Source organism: Miniopterus natalensis, chromosome 20, assembly GCF_054644295.1.
Source record: "Miniopterus natalensis isolate mMinNat1 chromosome 20, mMinNat1.hap1, whole genome shotgun sequence".
Classification (NCBI taxonomy): domain Eukaryota; kingdom Metazoa; phylum Chordata; class Mammalia; order Chiroptera; family Miniopteridae; genus Miniopterus; species Miniopterus natalensis.
In genome coordinates this window covers 17,383,495-17,409,495 of record NC_142100.1, presented here as the reverse complement: position 1 = coordinate 17,409,495, position 26,001 = coordinate 17,383,495, and the positions used below count along the sequence as shown (strand labels likewise).

The window sequence follows — 26,001 nt, the reverse complement described above, 5'->3', positions numbered from 1 at the left end:
CCATCATATGGGTCAACTGTGTCTTCGATCAGTTCTCCATTGATGGAGAGACATTTAGACTTAAGGCTGTTTCCAATGGTACGTTAACCTACTTGTCGCTTCAAATGAATAGGCTCAGTTCCTAGAAGTGGAATTTTTCTGGGTCCGAGGGCACTCGCATTTGTAATTCTGCTACACAGGTTGTACCGATTTATACTCCCCCTCAGGAGTGTAAATGTATGTGAGTGACTGTTTCCTCACCCCTTGACAATCCAGATGTTAACATACTGACTTCCAACTGATTTTAGACAAATTCTTCACTCACATAGGTTAGTTTCATCATTACCCTTAAAATTTGTTATTCAACAAATATTTATGAGGTGCCCATTCTGTGAAAAGGGGATGGGTTCCTGAACACAGAGAACAAAACACATCAATGAAATGAACAACAGCTGAAATTCAGCAGAGGAAAAGACTGTTTCCAACCTGGGTGAACTCTCCCTGCAGGAAATGAAATCTGACTCAGGTCCAGCAGGACAAAAGCTGTGGACAGAGTGGAAGGAGACCCAGAAGGGAGGCCAAAACAGGCAGCACACCAGAACAGAAAAGTCCAGGACATGGTCAATGGAGGATCAGTTTGAGGAGAGGAAGACAGTGCTGAAGGGGCAGCTCAAAGAGTGACAAAGCACAGCGTTAGCTTGGAAGGAATCAAGAGAGTGGAAAGAACACTGGATTGAGAGTTAGAATTTCTACTTCTGGCATTAGCTAAATCATCTTGAGAAAGACTAGTTTAGCTGGGTTTCAGTTTCCTCACTTGGAAAACAGAGAGGTTAGCCCTGAAACTAAACTTTTTGTAGCTTCAGAAGTGTGTTCAAAGTAAATCTTAGCATGAAGACTAATGCCAGACAAGCAGAATTGTGCTGGGAGAAGGGGACAGAGGGAACCTCAGCTCCATGTTCCAGTTGCTCCATCCTGACAATTCAAGTGGGCTCCAAGAAACTTAGAATTATGCAAAGCACAGTTTGAAAGCAACCAGGCCTAAGTCATCAAGGTTCCCTTCAACTCCAAAAATTATTCCAACTTTTCTCTGTGTTGGATAACGCACTTGTACCTTCACTTCTATTCCACTGCCTACAATTCATACTGATTTAACACAGTTCACGAGTACCTACTACATATCTGTATTGTGCTAAGAGACGGGGAGATAATGGCTAACGGTACAATGATTCTTCCCTCTGGGGTTCAATTTCTATTTGGAAGGGAGAGGAGAATGAGAGTTAAGAGGGAAAAGTGTAGTGATAGGGGTGGGGTGAACTGCTCCGCCAACAAAATTCTACTCATCCGCATGTTAGGATTCTTCCATTCAGTCTTTTCAGATTTATCCTCACAGATTATTTGTTCTTTTCTCTGAAATCCTGCAGCACTTTGGACCATGCATAAGCCTCTGCCATTTGTTAACTATTTCACTGTACTGGGTTTGTGTCACCCAGATTGTAAGCCTCTTGAAGGTACTATATTAATCTTGGATAGTTACAGCAGAGCTATTCAATCAGCACAGACTGAGCATCCACCAAATACCAGCTGATTGCTATGACAACACTGATATTTTAGAATTGTAAGTATCATCTTAAAGCTTCCCTTTCCCAACACCTTGGACTAGAATTTTCAAGGAACATAAAAAAGCAGAATCAAATGAAAAAATTAACTCAACAGAAAACCAAACTAGATCTGGTAAAAAGTAAGAATGGCCAGGTGGTGCAGGTGTTTGCCATAGAAGCTAATCCTAAGACAAACATTAACTAGACAAGGCCAAGCAGATGGGGTGGAACCAGAAGGACGAGTGTTAGGGCAACTCTCCTGTGGAAGCAGAGTGAACAAATGAGATGTGCAGAAGAAAAGGGCAGACCCAGCTTCTCCAGCCCACTAGGTCTCTTGCCCACTTCCTTACTGGAGTGAGTGCCAGGCCCTACAACTCTCTCCCCACCACACATACCCACCACAGCCTTCATATATCCCTAGGTAGCTTGATGCTCTGCTCCTCACCCCCAGGCTTAAAAACTGTCAAGGGCACCCTTGCCTCCCACCACAGAGTCCCCCTCTCCTTTTATAGCAGAAAATGTGCATGTCGGGGTTCTTATTTTATTGTCAAGAAGTCTGAGAATTTCCTGCATGACATAAGTTGTACTTTTAGTATCCACAACTAAGAAAACACATAAACCAGAAGCTACTGTGACACAGATGTTCACAGCAGCACTATTCACAATAGCTAAAGATGGCAACAACCCAAATGTTCATCAACAGATAAATGGATAAGCAAAATGTGGTCTACCCATACACCGAACTATATTATTCAGCTATAAAAAGGAATGAAGTAATGACACATGCAACAACGTGGATGAACCCTGAAAACATTACGCTACAGTAAAAAGAGCCAGACAGAAAAGGCCACATACTGTTATGATTCCATTTACATGAAATATCCAGAATAGGCAAATCCAGAGACAGAAGGACCACTAGGTCTCTTGCCCATTTCCTTGCTGGAATGAGTGTCAGGCCCTACAACTCTCTCCCTACCACACATATCCAGCTCAGCCTTCATACACCCCCAGGTAGCGAGATGAGTGGTAGTCAAAGGCTGGGGGCACAGAGCAGGAGGGATGACTGACTGTTCATGGGCCCAGGGTGTCCACTGGGATGATGAGAATGCCCCAGAATTGGGTGGTGGTGATGGCTGTACAACACTGTGCATGTACTAACTGCACAGAACTGTACATTTTAAAATGGTTAAAATGGTAAATTTTATGTTATGTGTATTTTATCACAATAAAAAAGGTACTGTGAATCCAATAAACTCTAAAAAAATTATATCTTACTAATTTCTAAAATGTAACTTGGAAGACAGGAACCATGCACACTGAAATCACACATACGTTGTTAACACTTATTCACAATGCTTGGACACAGTTCTCAGAACTCCTGTAAAACTATAACTAATAATGACAATAATGGCAAACAATTCTTAAACTAGGCACTGCTCTAAGTACTCACATTTAATCCTATGAGATAATTACCCATTTTACACAAGACAAAACAGGCACCCAAGATTGGAGAGCCAGCAGGTGGCAAAACCTCAGAATTTAAATCTAGTTTCAGAATGTATGTGCTTAGTCAGAGCTCCATGGACTCACACCCTCCTCATTTGGGCCGAATCCATTCTCTCTTTCACTGTCTACCCACAGAGAGCCACCTGCTCAGCCTCTGCCTGTGCAGTCTTGCATTGGTGCCTACAAACACTGATTGAGAGCACATTTTAGCCTGAGAACAAGAACAAAGAACTACTCTCATGCCCCCAGCAAAACCAAAGGTGCCTTGTGCACTGCTGAGGAGCAACATGGAATGCAAACCTATGAGCCACAATATCAGACCATTTTGTTTGGCCAGCACAACCTTTTTCAAACTGACAATATAATCTGAATGACTTCCCCAGGCCAACCAATCCCCGTGTGCCATACTGCTACTCGGTATTATCTGGTGACCTGCTGCTCAAGGCATGTAAGCTGTCCTGACCTAGCCATTAACTGACTCACTCATTACTCACTCCCAATGATATTTCTTCCTATCACCAGTAAATCATGGCTGGAAAAGATACCAAGAGAAATAAAAAGGCAAAACAGACACTAATAGAACATACATTTTACTTCTGAGGATAAAAGCCTTATATAATTTTAAAAGCAGAAATAGCCCTAAAATTGAAATATTCAACTTCAAATCATAGCACAACTAAAATTGACAAAGATCCCTTATCGGTGCTCCCACTTCTAATTGGGGAGGGGGCCCTAGCTGAACAGGATCCAGCCTAGCAGAGGGTCACTGCTGGCAGTGATTTCTGAGAAAAGGGCAGGGGCCTTTGTTCTAGAAGGTTTACATTTACATTTCAACAACATGAGACATTTAGTTTTTGAGTTATTTCTGTCCAGCTTATAACAATGCTCAAGTTCAGGGAGGAAGCACCGAAAATGAAATGGAAAGGCAATGAAATGAACTGCTAACTGAAGACGCTGCACTTCATGACAAAACAAGGGGCATTGCTCTTATTTCAAAGCTTTATCTCTCTCTAGACTAGCAAGAAGAGGATCACAGGTTGTCTTAACATATAAAAAGTCCACAGCTGTGCACAGCAACACCAAAGCAGCACAAAGCATAGTGCAAGTAGTGAGTTAATATTTACAAACTGTGGCAAAGTAATACAAGGGCCTTAATTTGGAGGGGGGAGATGTGCAGGGGGTGATGGTGAAATAAAGGTTTTAATACTCTTGAAAACAAGTTTTCTCATTAAGTCAAAAGCCTAAAGTACAAATATTTACATCTAGTAAAAATCAAAACAGAAAGGTACACAACTATTAAACTGAGATATTCTACCATCAACCATTTCCCACAAATGACAATTTTAGGGTAACCTAAATTACTGAAAATTTGTACGTAAAATCAATTTTTGCTTTCTTACTCTTTTGTACAATACCGTTTTCCCCCATGATCTATATATCTCAGGTACACTGAATTTCTTAAAGGGAACACTTGTACAAAGGTGAAATTTGCACAAAAAATAAATCACCTTCTCTCTTACTCTCTGGTCTTTTTGCTGCACAGTCCAGACCCAAGCTCCAGGCTCATTTCAGTGTAAAAATGTAGGCCATACAAGAAATAAATAAAATAATTCTTAGATGTAAGAGGCAACAGGTTAAAATGTCATTGAGTAGTTCATAGTACTTACTGCTGGTTCAACCTGACTTCGATCTGCAATATCTATGTGGACAATTTCAACAGTTTTCCATGTGTTTGGATCTAAACCGTGTACCTATAAATGACAAAGAGAAATGAAACAAAAACTATAGACTATTCTTGCTAGGCAAAACTATCATACTTACATATATAATCTTTATCTTGAGTCTCTTAGAGTACATTATGAGGAATAAAAAATCCAAAATCCAAATTGCTATTTAATTAAATTAGTCATCCAAAGTCTTGAGGGATCTAGAAATCTTTTATTATCCCTTGAAACCCCAAATAATAAGGGGGTGGGTGGGGTGAGAATGCTGACAAACCAACAGAAATCTGTCACAATATTTTCTGGTAATCCATAGAGATGATTTATTTAACAAAATGTACCTGGCCCATGTTTAACTCAAATAATACATGACAAAGACCTTGTAAGCTCCAAATTACAGATAAACATAAAGTGACATTACAATCAGATTTCAAAAGGTGCACTGTATGGTCTAAAACCTCTTCTGAATTTGATTATCCTAAAGCTATTCAGTTTCAGAATGATGTTAACTCCTCTATACTTCATGTTGTTCAATTATTTATTCTGAAACTAAATCTATGAACTAATTAAGAATTGTTTAAAAACTGCCAAAGATATACCCATTTGAAAGCTGAAAACATTAAAACACACACAGACTAAAAATATCAAATCATCTTATTTAGACCCTCTACATTTTAGAGTTACTATGAAAAAACAACATGAAATGTTAAGTGATCACGTTGAAAAAAAACTCAAGTCAAAATACCACAAATTATAATCCAAAAGTTCTATTAATTGGAACCAATAACATAAAAAGCACAGTAAAAACGGATTCTACCAAAATTACCATTAACTTAACTCTCATACATAAAAACCTACCCTAAGGTTGGAACCAGTACTCAAACGTACACCATAAAACAGAGATTGCTGGGCCCCATCCCCAGAGATTTTAACTGTGTAGGTAAGGGGTGGGACCTGAGAATTTGCATTTCTAACAAGTTCCCAGATGCTGCTGCTGGTCGGTCCAAGGACCATACTTTGAGAACCACTGGCCCAAGGGCAAGAACCTATACCAGATGCCCTCCCAAATTCCCTGACAAATCTTACCAAAAGTTAATGATTACAGTGAGTCTTAACTGATTTTCCTGAAATTTATTTTAGAGATAATGTGTATCAAATTGTAAAAATCAGGAACTCGTCAACATTATTATAAATTATCCAAAGTACATTCTCCCTCCTTTTGGCCATTTCTCTGACATCAACCCATATCCCAGCAAAGTGGAATGGAGGTGAAAAGTAAAGCAACTATTTTTGCAATGGAGAGCATCTCTGGCAAATAAACAGGATGAAAAGATTTTAAAAATCTAAAATTCAATGGCTAAGATTGGTTTGGGGATTATCGGTGAATTTTGCTTATCTGTGCTCTCCCTGTCCCAAAGAAAGAGTTGCTGATAAAAACAGCAACCTCACTAAAGTCCACTCATGCACCAACTAAAGGGGAATGGCCAGGAAAAGCCATTTGTTTCTGGTTGCTTGCTAGCCTCACTGCAATCTGACACGCCCCTGGGGTGGCCGGGTACTAGTCTAACGCACGTGTCATCATTTTGGTGATGACAAAATGGACTATAGTATTCTCATTTCCAGGGGCTTCTTCACTGAAAGTTCAGAGGTGAGACTTACATTTTCTAATGTTCCCAAGTCTGGTTTGTGCCATGTTTCAATTTTAATGAAGAAGTCATCTTTCATATATTCATTCTGCAGAAAACACAACAGTAAAATGACAGTTATCTTTCACCAGTTCTTTGGGGAGCCTTCCCCAGCATACGCATCCATGCCTTTGACTCTACAAGCCTGATCCTCAAGTGACAAAGAATCATTAGCTACCTATTTTTGTAGACTTGTCGGGTAAAGCAAATGCTACATGCTTTTAAATAATTTAAACAATCCTACTTGTCATGCAGCATACAGGGCTAATATTAAAGAAGCTATGAGGTTTGGTGAGCAAAGCTAGCATTCAAAGAAAGTAACAGAAGCAAAATAAAGTCAACAGGGAGATTTTGAGACATGGCTGGAGAGAGCCCATTAAACCTGGGAACATGTGGTAGAGTATAGGCTGCTGGAAGAAGCACAGAGGAGAAGTCATGCAGCAGTGGGCAGTTTTAATAAAAAAGCAAGGAATAGTTGAAAATAATTACTATGTAAAGCAAAGTCTAAAAACGAAGAGTTTGTGACACAAAAACAGTTTACTCACCGTTACAACTGAGGCATAATGGACAGGTAGGCAATAAAAGGGGGAAAATGTCAAAAATTAATCGGAGTCAAAACAATCTGTCACAACATTTAATGTCACAAGATCAAACTACCTGAAAATAGAGCATTTAGTAGTTTACATCCACAAAGCACAGTTTCTATACAAGTCACACAGTAGGATACTTTAGAGTATGGAGTCAGTAATCTTATTTTAAAAGAAATTTAAATTATAAAGGGAATTTAAAAGTCACAAAAGCAAAACATCATTTATACTACTAATTTAGCAAACAACTTGTTTCAGAAGGCTGCCATATCCCTCCTCTATTACATGGCAAAATACGTAAAATACTGTTAAAACTACACCAGGAGACATTTCTGAGTGTGGATGGCCTCTCTTTAAGGTTTCTGTACAGGCATACCTCAGAGACATTGTGGGTTCATTTCCACACCACCACAACAAAGTGAGTCATAATCTTTTTGCTGGTGGAGGGTCTTGCCTTCTCATTGTAAAAAACACATCTGTGAAGTGCACTAAAGCGAAGCGCAATAAAACAAGGTATGCTCTATTCCTTTCATTTGCTCACCCCGGAGCCTATGCAGTCAGCAAGGACCTCAAGGTGCTGTCATCTGGGAATGAACCCAGGCCCCTCACAAAGCTCTGGGATGAGGAATGCAATGCAACCTCTCCTTTGCCACAGTGCAGTGACAGCCCGAGAACCCACAAAAGGCCTTGACTGGTGCCACCCTTCTCAAAAGTGTCCTCCCTGGGGGGAATGGTTACTGGGAAGCAGGCTTACTTGTTCTACAGTAGGGATATGCATTCCAGGCTTTCTCATGAAATACCAAGGAGCCCTCGGGAGCAATCATCCTCACGAATGTAGGAACTTTGCTGTGAGGAGAGAAACAGTGGATATATTTTCAACAGCACCATCACTTCTTTTTTGGCATCTGTCACACTGCTTCAAAGACTATTATAATCAAAGGTGACTATGTTTAGTCTAAGCTTTAGGAACTCAACAGTTTTATCCTCACTCCCAAAGTAATCAAGTGGAAAGTGAATGTAAAAATCACCAAGTAATTATGAATATGTTTAACTGCATACAGCATTTTTAAAAAATAGAAGCAATTCTTTTTTACGAGCTTCTGATCTACCTCCCTAATGTGAAATCTAAGAGTTAACTGAATCCATTCAATCTGTACACAATACAACACAGAAGTTCTCGTGTGTAGTTAAGACTACATTACATTGTTTCTTAACACACACAAAAAGAAACCCCAGAATAAAGGAATATCCCTGAGTAAAAGTCTTTCACACACTTTACAGAATAAACCTTTAAAAAAAAAAAAAAATCACACAAAAAATGAGATATTACAAATCCAAGTGTAAAATTTTGCAGGTTTGGAAGATGAACGTCACTTGCTGCCTCAAGTATGGTCAGAGAAGGGTTAAATATATATGATGAGGTTGTGCATATTCCTAAGATAATCAGGAAAGATCCCAACAGATAAAACAGGCAAAAGATAACCAAACACATTACAAATAGAAAATTCGGTTAACAAATAAATGGATTTATCAGTCTTACCAGTCTTCCAAACATGCAAATGAAACGACCATTATTAATGATATCATCATGTAAAAACAGTTTTACATGCACAGGCTTTTCACACATATCAGATTCAAATCATAACATCACCACTTGGAAGATGTGTGACCTTGGGCACTTTACTTGGCTCTCTGAACTTCATGTGTTGGAGTTCATATTACCTCCTCTGCAGAGCCATTGAGAGGATTCAATCAGATAATATCTTGCAATGTGCTTCACACATTGTGCAGTATAAGGAGTGCTCAATAATGGTAGTTACCGCTTTTTAATTATAAGCTGGCATGGAACTGGGTACTTTCACAGGCCTTTCTTCACTTAAATCCTCTAATACCACTGTGAGGTAAGCATTCATATAACCAGTATTTAAGGGCTAAATAACTGTATGTCAAAACTGTATCCTCCAACTACAAGCCCTATTACATATTTTTTTCTATACCAGAGCTGCTTCTTTGAGAACTTTCAAGCACAACTTAATTTCCTAAACTAAGGAAACATAAAGCCCAGAATGGACTTCTGGCTCCATAATAAGATTGAGCAGCTGACCAGAGACAAGATGAAAGGAACCCCATACCAGCCAGAGAGCTGTGAAGTTACAGAAGAGGTAGTGTGCACAGTCCTTTTGTTATCTCTTCAGAACACAAAAGCAGGTACGTGATTTGGAGCTTCCATTACTGTGGCAAATAAAATCCCAAGAGAAGAAAAGCTGAAGTACTCCTATTACATATGGCAGTACAAGCTCGATTCCAAAGGCATAAAGAGATTAACCTGCGCCTTTACATCCTTAAAAGACAATAATGAAGGAGGGCTCATTCTGTGAGCACTTATTCTTTTTAAATCTTGGGAAGATTCGTGCAAAGGGGTAACACTACAGAAAAATGAAGCCGGGATAACTGGAAATAATATCACATTAAAAGTCAAACAACATCTAGCAGTTCGAATTACTTCTTCCGTTATCTAAAACCCCTTTAAATGTGGGAGAGGTGTGATCAGGGTATAATATAACATATGTGGGTAATTTTTATTTTTTATTTTATTTTTTTAATGAGTTTATTATTTGTTTTAAATATATCTTTATTGATTTCAGAGAGAGGAAGGGAGAGGGAGAGAGAGAGATAGAAACATCAATGATGAGAGAGTCATTGATCGGCTGCAGCCCGCAGCCCGGGCATGTGCCCTGACCGGGAATCGAACCCTGATCGCCTGGATCCTTAACCACTGAGCCACGCCCGGCCGGGCTAATTTTTTTTTTTTAATACAAGCTACAAGGTCACCAATCTCTCTGAGTTTGACAAACAGATCTATTAATGGTTCATTTGGTCAACTTAGAAGAAGGCAGGGGGAAAAATAGCTGTGTACTAGCTCAGAATCATATTTTAACACTATCCTATTTATTTCTAGGGTGGCCAATATTCTGAAAACCTTAAAAGTCATCAAAAGTTCTAAAATTTGCTGGCCCAAACAGAAGAAAATTGGTAGTCAGTCATGAAAGGCCCCCAACAGCCAAATCTAAAAGAAAGCTTTAATATTTCTTCATTTTGCCCCCCAAACTGCCTATTATCTTACCCCCAGGATGCTTCTTCCACAGTATAAGTTCTAACAATTCATTTTATGTTTTGACTTAGTTACGTACCAACAAACCTTTGAGCCAATTTTGTTTCAAGTTTACTGGCTTTTTACATTTAACATGAGAACATTAACAAGCACATCTCTCCCTCAATGAATCAAAGTAATTGACTAAACTTGAGGAAAATGCATAAATGGAGTAAATAAAATTAAATTTCAGTTCTATTGTACAGGAGAGATTTTTATTACTTAAGAAATCACTTTAGTAAAATGAAAGAAATTCTGTTTTGGAAGGTTAGAGAGTCTCAGAAAAGGGCCATATATTAGCTCAATTAACAAAATGGAGTTAGGTCTACAAAACAAATTAGGAAGGACATTTTTCCCTTTTGTTCATCCCAAGCTATTCACAAAATGTCCTTTCATGATAAACCAATACTGATGAAAGTGCCTACCTCAATAGATACATATCTAGATTTCAGCTGGTAAAGTCAGCCATAGCATAATGCCCAAGAGTACAAGGTTCTTTGCCAATACACAGCCTCCCCCCACCTGAGGGTTATTTAAGAATATTTAACTTCAGGGTAAAAATCAACCCAAGTGCTTTATCAAGTGTCTAGAGAGGAGATAATATTAAGATCTAATCTAAGCTTGTCTTGAGAGGAGATAATATTAAGATCTAATCTAAACTCTGGTTGTGAAACTGTCTGTTTTGCAGCCAGAGGACTTTGTCACAGTGGTACCAGAAAACAAAGGGCTAATATGGCTTAAAAGATACATAATAAATGACCATAATGTACAACTGAACTTCTGATCTAGGAGCTTTTTTTTTGCTTTCGTTTAAATCCTGTTCCTGAGAAATACCTTGGCAAATCATTTCAAACTGTACTTTTCCCATAAAATGTTTCCATCTACTTGTAAAGAAAATGAGTAAAACTATTCAAAGTTCTACTTTTCCATCCTTCTCCATCCTACTGTGGAAAAACATCAAAATGCAGAAAAACATGGGACAGAATTTGAAGACTACTTTGCCATAAATAAAGAAAGTAAACTTTCATATTACAATTAACTGAAATATACCTTAAATCCACTGGGCATTTCATTCATTCACTCAAGTACTTAGTGAGTGTCCACTGTGCCAGGAGATGTATAAATAATGGTGTGCAAACAGGGATAGTCCCTACCCAGAGCTCAGGGAGGGGAAAAGAAAACAGACTGGCAAACAAAATGAAGCAGAGAATTACCTCTCCTGAAATGCAGTGAAGGAACAGCACACTGGGCAGTGAGTACATAGGGCAAGGGTGCTCAGGAAGGCCTCCCTGAGAAAGCGACATTACAATGGTGATCTGACTGTGAGGAGAGCCAACCACACAAAGACATGGGGAGAGCCCTCCCCAGGGTGGCTCCATGGTTACAGAGCATCAGCCTGCAGACTGAAGGGTCCCAGGTTCGATTCCAGCCAAGGGCATGTACCTCAGTTGCAGGCTCAATCCCCCACCCACTAGGGTGGGTGCGAAAGGCAATCAATCACTGTGTCTCTCTCACATCAGTTTCTCTCTGTGTCACCTCTCCCCATCCCTTCCACTCTCTCTAAAAAAAAAAATCAATGGGAAAAATATTCTGGGGTGAGGATTAACAACAATGAAAAAATCTATACTTGGATGCTTTTGTTATTTTTTTAAATATATTTCTACTGATTTTGGAGAGAGAAGAAGGGAGAGGGGGAGGGAGGAAAGGAGGGGGAAGAAGGGGAGAGAGTGGGGGAAGAAGGGAGGGGGAGAGAGTGGGGAAGAGAGTGAGACATCAACATCGATGAGAGAGAAACACTGATTGGTTGCCTCCCATATACACCTAGACAAGGGATCGAACCCACAACCTGGGTACGTGCCCTGAGCAGGAATCAAACTAGTGACATTTTGGTGCACAGGACAAAGCTCAAGCAACTGACCCACACCAGCCAGGGCTAATCTCATTTTTAAATGTGAACATAACTTTACTTCCTGGCAGATGGCTCTCTTTGCTTATAAAAATGAACTCTTAACTTGAACCAGATGAACTTTTAAAGCAATTTTCAATAAAACCTCTGCTCTTTTAACCTTTGGGGAACAAGGCATTCTAGAGTGGGCAAAGCTTTACAAATTTTCCATCTGCCAGACTGACTGAATATGGTGAAGGCATAATGCTCATGAGAAGTCAGAAACAGCAAACCTAATTTTCCCCAAAAAGGGAAAGAAAAAAACAAAAGGTCTGATGAGGTCTCAGAACTGCAAGTTTTTCTCTGAAATACCATCTCAAAAATTGCAACACATTTCCTTCCCTTGCTTCCAAATTTTGTGCCCAATAAATTCTGCCCTCCCTCCCTGCCATCCACCATTAAGTGCTTATTAAACAACTTGAGGAAACATACTCGAACTTTCATGTTAAGTGGGTACAAGCCATGGAAATACATGACTAGGAAGCAAGATGAACAGTGATGAAAGGGATGACATTTAGGGAAGAATGTAGGTAGCCAAGGAATGCCTCACGAGCTGTGCTCGGCAACCTGAGCGGGTGATGAGGGACCCAGAATCATTGGAAAAATAGCCTAAGGGGCTGAACAGACCACTCTGGAAGACAATAAAGAGACTAGCTTATTTAGAGCCAAAGGACTGTATTCTGGACAGCTATTACAACTGAGGATATGTGGATAATCTTGAGTACCATGTTAAGTTTAACTTTATTTTAGAAGAAGGCTTGAGACTTTAAAGACGTAAGAAAATGGGATATGGTGAAACAGTGGTTTTGGAAGAATTTCCCTGTAGACTCCTTTGCAGTTCACTGAAGGAAATGGAAAATATTCTAACTCTCCCACAGGGCTCAGCAACAGAGCAAAGTGATTAAGAGGACAAGTTCTGGAGTCACAATGCCTGCCTGGGTTTATGGTCAATCGCTACTACCAAATAGCAGTGACACAAGGGCAACTTAAACCTTCCTGGATCTTAGTTACCTCACTAGAAGTGGGTGCTATGGGGAATGAATGAGCTTCCACCTAGAGCACTTACAGTGATCAGCACACTGTAAGAATAAACCAAGTACTAGATCCTATGCTTAGAATTACCATGGGCAACTACTCACTAGTGAAAGTCATCAAAAGATATAGAAAGAACTTCATTATCCCATAAGAAGAATATTATTTGAGAGTGAGGGAAACCAGACATTTGAAATGTCCCTTGAGCCCAGCCAGGCGTGGCTCAGCGGTTGAGCGTCGACCTAGGATCCAGGCGGTCGGGTTTCGATTCCTGGTCAGGGCACATACCTGGGTTTCAGGCTCAATCCCCAGTCGGGGATGTGTAGGAGGCAGCCGATCAATGACTCTCTCATCATTGATGTTTCTCTCTCTCTCTCCCTCTCATTTCCTCTCTCTGAAATCAATAGATATATTTTTAAAAATTTTTTTAAAAATAAAAGAAATGTCCCTTGAGATGGTCACTCAGAGATGAAGTATGTACACCTTACCAGCAAAGTGTTTTTGCTGAAATAGGAAGGCATACTGGCCAGGGAATCCAGAGATGTTATCTACAATGGGTAAAGTAGACCTCAGCACTTCCAGTATCTCAAATGTAAAATAAGGTGTTGGTGGCCTTAGTAAGCTACCTAAGCCATCCAAGTTTGCCAAGTCTGCAATTCTATTGATGCTATACAATGACAGTGCACTGAGCACTATAGGTTATCCAATGGAATAAATACTGGAAAAGGGAACATACGTTACTGGACACATTTAATTTCCTCAAGGAGAGAGCTCTAAACTCTCCAGGAACCATGGGTGTGTCTTCAGCCCTCATCATCCAATCAAACCCTCTCCCTCCCTTCTCATGGGACACCTGTGTTCATCAGGTTGCGTGCTTGCTGTCAGGCACTTGGGACTGCCTACTTGTGACCCAAAAAGCATGAGGTTGGAAATCAGAAAATGCAGGTCTCAGTTACCATTCTACCACTTATTAGCTGTGTGACTTTGGATAAATATGCACCTTAGTGTCTTCTTATGTACAATGTGCATATTGACTATTTCTCAGGACTGCAGTGAGGTACAAATGAGTGCATAAAAGGGCAAAACCAGAGGGTACTACAGAATGATTTCGGCTCCTTTAGGCATGAAGCTGCTCCAGAAGGCTGACTGCACTGGGAGCAAGCCTCCAGAGAGCCAAGGTTTTCCTTTATTTAGTCCATTATAAGCCTAGAGAAATTCCTCTCATCTTCAAATAAGTAAGCTCTCCAGAACAATAATATCTCTTGCACTAACCGTATTTACACATCCCTCTTCAACCTGAGAGTCATTATTTGTGGTTGGAGTGTCACCTAATTCAAATGCTTCAAAGTAATATTTATCACTCTTTTTTTCTCATTACAAAAGAGTAAAGAAATTTTTAAAAAACATGTAACCTATTACTTATTTACATTTATGTATATATTTAGCAACTAGTCTTTTCCATGTAATAATATATCAAACATTTCCCCAAAACTCTTAGTTTTCAAATACAGGATATTTTTAATCTTTTTCAAGTTTATTCTATATAACAAATTTTTTTGATTTATTTTAGAACACCCAGAATTGAATGTTTACAATAAAGGAAGTTTTGTAAACTTCAATTGAAGGGTAGATGTAAAACACTAGGAAAAGAAACCTGATTATACATACGTAAGTTCAATACTATAAATATTATATAGATTATACGATCTAGAATGTCAAAATTTTCTCTTAATTGACACATTTTAAATGTATACTTAGGATGCAAACAAATTAATAGATGAATAAGACAGTCTCTATGGGTAACTGATTGATCAGAGTTTTTGCCTTCATTCAGACCAGCATCAGAAACAAAGAAATGCTGTGTTCTAAGAGAAAATAACAATAAAATTTAAGGTTCTATAAAGTGACATAACCTACTTAATATATGTCCCTATAAAGTAAGCAGTAGCCTTAAACTGAGAAAACATGAAAAATACTGATCATCACAGCTCATCTAGAACTTTAAAGAGCCCTACAAAACATGGGTGTTGCTCATTTCAATAATAAGGGCAAGAGAAAAGCAAGGACTCCTTCCTACTTTTAATAAACTAAGAAAACTATTGATAAAAGACTCTTAAAAACCATAACTGATCTTTTGGCCATGAATAAGTATTGGTGAATTTTCTATTTTAAAATATTTATGCCAAAGATAGAGATTAGACAGCCAAACTCAGGAGATGTGCAAAAGAACTTCTACGAATCAGAGATAAAAACAATGAACAAAGGATTTGAACTGTCAAGTCACAAAAGAAATTCAAATTGTCAATTAATATGAAAAGACATTCAACCTCACTAATAAAGAAATGCAAATTTAAATAAGATTACTTTCTGCATATCAAATCAGCAAAATTTTAAAAGATTGAAAAATATGGGAAAATGAACACTATCAAACCCTCGGAAAGCAAGCTGGCAATAATAACAAAACTTAAAATGAGGATGTCCTTTCAGCAATCCTACTTTTACGAATTTCTTCTACAGAAACAGCAACCTAAGGCATAACAACATACACAACCATGTTCAGAGAAATATTATTTGTAACTGGAAAACACCAAAAAAAAACAAAAACAAAAAAACAACCCAACCCGAAGTCAACTTATCATTTAGAGAATAAACTACACCATGTCCATACTAAGAAATTTTACTCAATTTTAAAATGAATGAAATGGACATTAAGTAATAACATGGAAGGATGTTCATGAAAAATAAAGCAAACTGCAGAACCATATGCACAGTATGATCTCATTTGCTGTAGAAAACAAAAAATGATACAAGTGATATATCTGGATTGTTGTTGTTTTAATTGAAAATGACAGAAAATGTTCTAGAAGAATAATTCTGAACCATTGTAGTGTTTCCTTGGGGATACAGATACATGACGACAAGAGGTAGAGACTGTTTTTATTTTATCTTCTGTTGTTTGAAATTTTTTATAAGCAGACATATTTCTTCTACAATTTAAAAATAACCAATAAAGGGAGAGGAGAGTTCTCTCAAAAAATTAAAATGTCACTTATTTTCACATTGAAATTTAAAAAGTACCTCAGCACATGTAAGTTAGGTAGTTACATGCTTAATTAAGTAAGTTGAGTGGTCGAAGCCTAATTATTAACATAATGATTATGTATCAAATGTGAACACCGAGCTTACCTCTTTAGGTGATAAATTTTGTGTGTATACTGTCCCTTCTCTCCGTCCTTCTCATAAGGTTCATTCTTTAAGACTTCAATTCCTTCTCCACCACCAGTCTCATTCTTACTAGCTTCTGCAACAGAGTAAAGCTGCCCAACCTGATACTGAAATTTCAAAGAGTACAGAATTTCAGTAAGTCAGTAGTAACTATGGAAACTTCCTATGCTAAAATCTTACCACAAATGATAGAGAAAAGCAAATCCAAATCACTCAGCACATATGTTCTACGAGAAAACGTGACTCAAATTAGAAATGAATGTTTAGGAAGACAAACATCAGATGCTCATACAGCTTCAAGAAACTCAATAGTATTTTACAAGATTTCCATTATTCAAAAAAATTGCTAGGTATAAACACTCTGGTGCTTTATTTTTTTTTTTAGTGTTTTTTTATTGATTTCAGAGAGGGAGGGAGGGAGAGAAACATCAATGATGAGAGTCACTGATCGGCTGCCTCCTGCACTGCACAGCCCCACTAGGGATCGAGCCCACAACCAACGGGGGCATGTGCCCTGACTGGGAATCAAATAGTGACCTCCTGGTTCATAGGTCAACCACTGAGCCACACTGGCTGGGCAACACTCTGGTGCTTTAATATGTACTTCAATACCCACTTATCAAGAAAACATCTTGACACTTAGTTCAAGTTTTTGAATAATAAATATGCATTTGTATTTTCCAAAGTATTTTCATATCTATTATATCTCATCAATCTTACTAAATTCGGATGAAGGTATGGCAGGTATATAATTATCACTTTGCCAATTAAGAAAGCTAAGCAGCCCAGCCGGGTGTGGCTCAGCGGCTGAGTGCCAACCTAGGACACAGGCGATCGGGGTTCAATTCCCGGTCAGGGCACATGCCCGGGTTGTGGGCTCAATCCCCAGTAGGGAGCGTGCAGGAGGCAGCCGATCAATGACTCTCTCATCATTGATGTTTCTGTCTCTCTCTTTCCCTCTCCTTTCCTCTGTCTGAAATCAATAAAAATATATTAGGAAAAAAAAAACACCAGAAAGCTAAGCAACCAGAGTACCATTCTCAATAATAAAGGGGAGGGATATAAAGTATAATAATAAAGGCCTGAAAATACAAAGAACCATTCCAGTCCAGATTTCAGTAGACCCCTGGGTCTTCCCCCCATGACTTATATATGACATACCCAATTTGACTTTTGTCTGAACAGAAATCATACTGGGTATCCAGGATCAGAACTGTGAATTGTAAAGTTCTCCAGTAAACAAACTATTTGTAAAATATTATAAATACACAAGTATTACCAGAAAAAGCAAGAAATTGCTGACAGTGGTTTCATCTTAAAGTGAACCAGAATTCTCAGTGGTCTGTTCCAATACCTGTAAGTGGGCAGTATTATTCTATGCCAGTCTGGAGTCACTACTTAATCCAATAAATGATAAAAAGCAAAGTTCTTGTGTTCTAATTTGTTCCTAGTGACTCAACCATGGCAGTATCTTCAATCTCTTCAAATCTGGATGAATTTCTTCCTCCCCAAAGACAGCCTGAAATAAATAGCTTTCTTTTTTATAAGCATATTTTCAAAGAAAAGTTACCTATAAAAATAATTCAAAACCAAGATTTTATTTGAAGGACAAAAAATTGGGGTAGCGATAAGCTCCGTGAATATTCATATCTAAAAAGCCCATGGGAGAATGATACTATCTTGAGGGTTAATTCTCATTCTCTCTCCCTTCTCCTTTCTCTCTTCTTCCCTCCTTCCCAGTCTCTCAGCTGGTCTCTGTCTCTGTCTCTCTCTCTCAGGAAGCTGGAACCAAGCACATTGTTTAAATGAATCAAAAATAAGTCAAAAGGTAAATTTGATCTTGGTCAGGAACAGAGTAACAAAAATTTACACAGAAACAATAGTATCAAAAAAATTTTCTTAATGGACTAATGATGTATGGCACGCTACTAGGCTTTCATTGTCATTTTAGAGACTAACCTAAATAAAGACAGGAGGCATGTTTATTAAGTCTGAGTACAACAAAGAGCTGAGATTATTTTCTGTGACAATACCAAGATTCAGAAAGATTTCAACAAGTTGATCCAACTACCCAAAACCAAAAGGAAAAAAATTAAAAGCAAATGTCAATTTCCACATTCGAGTTCAAACAATCAATTATACAAGTAAAGAAAAGGGGTGCCTGGCTTGTCTTGAGTGTTTTATTACAGTGAAACCTCAGGCACTACTGAGATATATACAGCTGTGTTCAAGTCTACATTAAACAGCGCTATTCATTTTTAGTTACTACTGCATTTTACTTTTTTTCTTTCTGTCTTCTGTCACCTGTCACTTCTAAGGTTATCAGTTTGTTTTGTCCCACTTCCAATTCACTGCTTCTAATTTACTGTCAGCTCTAAGAAAACCAGATAACTGAGCAAGGGCAAACTGTGTGCAAGTTACAGAAGGACCCAGAGGGCTTTATGTTTTGCTACACATATCTTAATTTCTCTGAAGTCTCTTTGCTTTTATTATCCTCATTTTTGGCTATACTACAGGTAAATAAAACTACAGATAAGTAAAACTACAAAATATGCAACTTCTGAACAGGTGATAGATATATTTCTGTATCATGTGCAGATCAAGAGAGATAATTATCTCTCACATTAAGTGCTGGTCAGAACATGTCTGGAATACCATTTTCAGTTGAAAGCAATAACTACAACCATGCAGTAGTGAGATCAGCTGGTGAGGAAGTCTAGAGGTCATGTTATATCAGGCCAAATGAACATGCTGGAAATTTTTAACCTTGCAACCTCGAGACAATGGAACAAAAGGGGCTGGGGGAGGAGAGAGAATTGCCATAAGAAAACCTAAAGGGTTACCATATGCAAGACAGAACAGGCCTATTTCTTATTGCTCAAGTGGAAGGAACTTAAACAACAGTCAAGTTGTATAAGAAAGCAGATTTTGGTTTAAAATGAAGACAAATGTTTTTTAAAAAATCCAACAGTAAAATAGTCTGCTTCTTTAAGCAGCAAATTACTTAACCTTAAAGTGCTTAAGTTGAGGCTAGGACCTCCTTTCTCTGGGATATTTTAGTGCAGAATTTCTGCACTAGACAGGAGGTTAAACTACATTCTTTAGACTGTTCCAAAACAAAGCAGTGGAACAGAAATTCATTTACAATTATCTGTAATTATCTGTGTAACAACCTGTAACACACTTTAATTCATTTTGTCACATAAACTGAAATGTAAAGGTAAATAAACACAACAAAAATATAACTTTAGATTAACATATCAAAATGAACTATATCAATAAAATAATACAGAAGCAAGCATGACTTACCTCCTGAACAGAACAGGGCAGAACCACACGGCTAAAAAAACAAAAGGAAAAAGCATATAAGTGACACATGAAATAGTTGGCTTTAAAACACATCTCTACGCTTAAAAGACCTACTGTAAATCCAATGATAGCATGGTACAAGGATATCATTTATGGAAGAGTGTCTCTGCAATGCCTACAGCTCTAAATAAGTGTGTGTTTTTTGTTAATCCTCACCCGAGGATATATTTTTTCCGCTCATTTTTAGACAGAGTGGAAAGGGGGGGAGAGAAGAAGAGAGAGAGAGAGGGCGGGGGAGAGGGGGAGGGGGGGAGAAAAACGTGAGACACATCAATTGGTTGCCTCCTGCATGCAGCCTGACTGGGGCGGGGTTGGCATCTGCAACCCAGGTTATGTGCCCTTGACCAGGAATCAAACCCAAGACCCTTCAATGCAAGGACTGATGCTCTAACCCCTGAGCAACACCAGCCAGGGATAAATAAGTGTTTGTTTGTTTTTTAAACTGGGGAAATCGAATTACCATTCCAGGTTTTCAACGGATCACTGCATTTAGCATCCAAATTGTACCAGGGCCCCCAAAAAGCAGTTGCAGAGATTCTTGTGAGAAGTAAAGAACAGAGAAAACTCATCACTGAAAACTGCAGGATACAAAATGTATTGTCTATCCGTACATTGTCTGGTCAGGTTGCCGTCATGAAATTTTTAGTATGATTTCATTCATTCTTCAACTATATACTAAGTATTTTTTGACACTTCTCACACAACAGATGTGTCGAATCTCATGAATGAAAGCGTCCCAAAACTGATCCCTACTACCCGGCTATTTCTCAATTTTATTAACAGAAAAACAAGTGAACGGACCTTTAAACTTAATAGGAAAAAACTTTATGGAAAATATCTTGAGCCTTATAAATATAACAACCCCTTCCAAGGTAGATTCAATGTAAGATTGATATTTGTTTGATACTGTCCAACAGAGTTTGTTATTGGACATACAAAAGGACAGATATGGAGGCTACCGCTCCTGAAGCTGCATTCCATAAAATACCTTGGTGAATTATGTTACATCAGAATACTGCATTTTACCTCCAGATTTTTATAAGGAAGTACCCTTCATGTAGTCTCACCATAAACGCTGAAAACTGTCTTGAGTATCAATTGTCTCATAATAGCTGATGTCCAAAAGAGCAACATTTTTTTGGCCTGGTCCTTCTAAGACTTTCCCTCCAAACCATTAAGCCAGCACAGCAGTGATTTAAAATCCTATTTTAACTCTTTCCATTTAAGGAGAGAAAAAAATCTCATGACGTTCAGCTCGATTTTCATTTCACAGAAAATTCCCAATAGTTTTCCTCATTCCAACTTCTTTTTAGTTGCACTGCCCACCCACCTCTCTCCCTTTTCTCCTCCAACATTCATGCTCTCTCCCGGGGTACACACTAACTTGCTCACTGCCTCAGTCACAGAAAATAAACGGGTGGAGAGTGTGCAGTGGTCAGGCAGAAGGCTAGGTTATAGGTTGGGAGCGTATTTTGAAAGATATAGGAAGATACAAAGATATAAATTGAGAGAATATTATCAGAGCCTGCAATATAATGGTAAGAAATCTATTAAATTTATTAGTCAGCAACAAGGAATCCTGGGAGGCTGTTCAAAAAGGTGAGACATAACTACAGCTAACCTGAAGAAGTCATCGGTAGGTGGTTAAAATGTTGAGAAGCAGGAGTGTGGGGAAGAGCCGTCTTTGGGGAGGCTGGGCAAGGCCCTACAAAGGCCTGAACCAATGATGGGCTGCAGAGGAAATGGAAGGAAGGAATACAAAGGAGAGAGTTAAAGACTTCCCTGAAGTGTCACAAAACCAAACCATCTCTGCTGAGTAATTTTAGGAACTACTCACTAGCAGGAAGATCCATGTTTATATAACACTTCTAGGAAAACTTATTTTACAAAATGAAAGTGACAGATTAAGATATTCTGAATGAATTATGAGTAACTTCAAGATTTACTTAGTAAAAAATAAAAGAGAGAGGGAATAGAAGGTCTTGAGTTTCAACTTTAGTCTAAAAACAGTACAGATTTCCCCCACATTTTGAATGTTCACCACTTCACTTTTAGGAAAGACCTATATTAGAACCGATTTTTGCTAACTGAAAGAAATACACAGAGGATTTTCCCTATCATAAATAAAGGAAAAAAGTGAAAATAGTGTTTGGCGTCTGTTTTGCAGGACTGTCATAGAGGAGCATGCAACCCCGGGCAGTAAGAGTGACCCCACCAAGCTCCCTCCCAGGGAACTACACTCAGGATTTCAGCATTAAGCTGCCATAGCTTTCAACTGTGTCTGTGAGCATCTGTGCTTTATCTCAATTTACTTTGTGCATCAGTTAGCAAGACGTGTCCTTAGGTATGAGAGAAGCCTGAGAGAGATTGTAAAGTTTATTAATTACACTTAGTGTAAAACTGGATGCAATTAAGCATATTTAATATGACTGTGTAGGTTTTGGGAGAGAATTTGGGAATGCTCAAAAATTTTTCATATACAACATGGGTTTGAACTGCGCGGGTCCACTTATATGCAGATTTTTTCCCAATAAACACCTGTACTGTTTTAATCCATGGTTGTTAGCCCAAAGATGCAGAGCACCTATTGTATGCATTGATCAACGCCATTTTATATAGGGGACCTAGCATCAGTTGATTATTGGGATCCTGGAGCCAATCCTCCATGGGTCCAAAGGGACCACTAAGTTTTGAGGGAGTCAAGTTATATACACAGATTTTTATTTGGGGAGAGGAGTTGGTGTCCCTAACCCTGTGCATTGTTCCAAGAGTCAACTGTATTAATGGTAACTGCTTCTTTGTTTTATACCATAACAAAAGGTTTCATAGGAATGCTCTACTTTCGGATAGTGGGGGGAACCTGAACAGGCATACCTCATTTTACTAAGCTTCACAGATAATGTGGTTTTTTTTTACAGATTGAAGGTTTGTGGAAATCCTGTGTTAAAAGCAAGTCTATTGGCACCATTTTTCCAATAGACTGAGATGATGGTTAACATTTTTTAGCAATAAAGCTTTTTTTAATTAAGGTATATATTTTTTTAGACATAATGCTATTAAACACTTACCAGACTACAGTATATAGGGTAAACATAACTTTTATATTCACTGGGAAACCAAAAAAATCATGTGACTAGCTTCACTATAATATTCACTTTATTGCACTGGTGTGGAACCAAACCCACAGTATCTCTGAGGGATGCCTGTATTTGAAATTTTTCAAACTTCTCTAAAAATTTTCATGAAAATAATTTTCCAAATGGAACTAGCAACTAGTTATTTAAAACCAGGACTTTATGCTAATGGAAAATTGATCTAGTGCTTAAGTAACAATTTAAAGGGAACACCTCACCCTGGAAAGTTATTTCTAACCTTTTAATTCATGTCAAAAATAGATGGCATTTTTAAAGACAACAAATATTTGGCAAAGTATTTTACAGTTTAACAACATCTTCACATAGGAATGACCTATTCATTGCTCCTGACCAAAAACACTTTTAGAAAGTTGCCTTGCAAATAGGAAGAATCATTTTTTTCATTCAACAACACTGAGTACTTACAGTATGCTAATCTAGATGCTGTGTTGGATACTGGGAGTACTTAAAAAAAAAGAAACAATTGTCTCTACCTTCAAAAAGTCTAGGAGGAAATAAATTCTAGGGGAGACATACATGAGGAGTGAATATCAAGAAATGTAATTTATAACTCTTTAGGAAATATTATACTTTGGGCACATTTTGACATTTGTTACCTCAGTGCACTTAAATTTTTATAATGAGAGTAATGGTTCACAAAAAACATAGTGTGTAACTTCCCCATGGGAAATGCTTTCCGTAAGTTAGCTTGATACTCTTCACGTACCTGTCAACAGAATCTACTGAACACTTAATTCACATTTTAGGAGGAAGGAAATAACTATAATAAAAGAAAAATGACTAGACTTGTGATCTAAAATCAGTTCTGCAACTCACTTGCTATGTGACTTGAGCCAAGTCAATTTCCTTCTGTCTCATTTCCTCAATTTGTCTTAATATCTGCCACCTACCTACATTACAAAGATGTTCAGAGTAATAAATGAGATAACACTTGCATGATACACTGAATAAGCAACTTGGAAAAGTTTTCTATATAGATCCAAAGTTCAATACTGTAAATAAGCTTTAACTGAAATGTGTCTTTTCTCAGGATCCCAGTCATTGACTAACGTTACAATTTTCATTAATTTATTTAACAAACATTTATGAGCATTTACTACATGCCAGGGGCTATTCTTAAGAGTTGGGGATATGAGAGTGAGCAAGACAAATTCATGAAGCTTACAGTAGTCAGAGAATACATACAGTAAAATAGAAAATATATGGTAGATGGTGGTAACTGCTATGCCATAGAAAACAGTTACCAAAAGATGAGGGTTACAATTATGTCTTCAGAGAGGGATTCCCTAAGGTGATACAATATTTAAGAAAAGCCCTGAAGGAGAGAGGTGAGTTAGTGAGATGCAGAAAGAGCACTTGAGACAAAGGGAACAGCAAGCTGAAGGCAGAAGCTTTTTTTCCTGTAGTGGGAGAACAGGAAGGAAGCATGAGAGTTGGGGATAGGCAGGGGAAGGGTAGTAAATAAAATCAGCACTGAAAAGAAAACAGTGTAAGACCTTCTAGGCTATTGTAAAGGCTTTGGCTTTTATTCTCAGTGAGATAGGGAATCTTTTGACGGTTTTAAGCAGAGAAGCGACAGGAGTTGCTTCTTATTTTAAGAAAGTTTGAGAACTAACACTAAAATAAAAGTAAGGTGTCTGGAGATGGTTAAATTAAACCAAAACTTTTATTTAAGAATTTAAAATGAAAGGAGCCTTTGAAAAACCGAAGGACCATACTCGAAATCCCTAGTTGCCCAAGGGACGATGACGAAACGAACCAGCTGTGACAGCTCAACAATCACTGCCAACCAGATTTCCTGTGATAGTCAGTCCTTGCGAGTGGGAAACGCCTAATTTTTCAACAAAATCACTTCGCTAGTCTAATGCACCTGGAAACCCCTCTGTTTGACAGACCACGTGTTATCGCCTCATCTCAACCCCGTGAAGTAGGTGGAGCCTAGAGTGTCACCCCGCCTTAAAGATGAGAAAACTGAGACTGAGAACAGAGAAATGGCTCTGCTGTCAAGTCAACGCTGTCAAGTCAACTGAGATGCCCAGTGGAGAGCAGGTTTTCCCGACTCCCCGGGCTCCGGTGTAAACTTCAGGGCGCCTAGGTCCCACCTCGAGTTCAGATACCAGTGCTGCCCTCACCGGCAAGCCCATCTCCCGCCGGTTACAGGCAGGCTCCACCCAAGACGACAAATCACAGTCAAACCCACCGCGTCTCTCCCACCCTCGGTCCCACCAGCAGGCCTGGGAGCAGGGGGTTGGTGAGAAGGCGGGTCCCAGCGGAAACTCCCGGCCGCGCCTTCCCCAGCCACGAGCTCCGACTGGGACACAGTCGCCTCTACCCCTGGGGAGTGGGCAGAATTATTACCACAGTAATGCCTGGAGGAGGAACCTGGGGAAGCCCCGTGGAGGAGCCTCGAGTGGGCCGGGGGCGCGGGCCGGGGGGAGGGGGCGCGCGAAGGGAGCGGCCGGCCCGAGCCTCGCTCCTTCTCTGGAGTACTCCCATCACTTCTCAATCAATGAGCCTCCCACCACGGCCCTCCCGAGCCTCGCTCGCGCCCACGGACCCACTCACAATTCCTTGATCAGCACCATCTTTCCGGAACCCCCACACAGCTGCTGCCGCTACCACCACCACTGCCGCCGCTACCGCCGCTCACGGCGCCTGCGCGGCCCCGCCTCCCTGACCAAGGAGCGGCCGCCGCGCCTGCGCGTCCACACCCTTCCGCCAAGAGCCGTCGCGTCGGCGCGGGAGAGGAGCTAGCTCCGCCCCAGTTCCGCGCTCCACCCTGGGCGCAAGAGGCCTCCACTGAGGCTGCGCGGCCGGCGGGAGGGCGTGCTCCTTCTACTGCGGCTGCGCCAAGTCCGCGCGGTGAAGGCTCCTCCTTCCAGTCAAGTTCCCTCGGGGCGTCTGTGCAGCCTACGCTTTCCGGTGAGTGTAGCAGTCGGTTCCCTGGAAGAAACTCTCTCGCTGCTTTTGAGAGGTTCGCCTGTTTGACGTACACCTCACTTTCGAAGTAAACATTAAGAACTTCTGACGGGTTCGGGAGGCCGCCGC

At 39.4% G+C, this 26,001-nt stretch overlaps 1 protein-coding gene across 1 annotated transcript in view; it reads right to left on the bottom strand.

Moving 5' to 3' along the window:
- The window catches only part of PITPNB (phosphatidylinositol transfer protein beta), a 61,135-nt gene extending 35,558 nt beyond the window's left edge, over positions 1 to 25,577 (bottom strand). The window contains exons 1-7 of the mRNA XM_016198633.2: positions 25,519 to 25,577; positions 19,739 to 19,769; positions 16,391 to 16,536; positions 7,831 to 7,922; positions 7,035 to 7,042; positions 6,464 to 6,538; positions 4,751 to 4,834 (exon numbers count right to left, since the gene is read on the bottom strand). Of these exons, the coding sequence (XP_016054119.1) occupies positions 4,751 to 4,834; positions 6,464 to 6,538; positions 7,035 to 7,042; positions 7,831 to 7,922; positions 16,391 to 16,536; positions 19,739 to 19,769; positions 25,519 to 25,538 (456 nt within the window). The 5' untranslated portion in view covers positions 25,539 to 25,577. The remainder of the gene's footprint in view (positions 1 to 4,750; positions 4,835 to 6,463; positions 6,539 to 7,034; positions 7,043 to 7,830; positions 7,923 to 16,390; positions 16,537 to 19,738; positions 19,770 to 25,518) is intronic.
- Between the last annotated feature and the right edge of the window lie 424 nt (positions 25,578 to 26,001).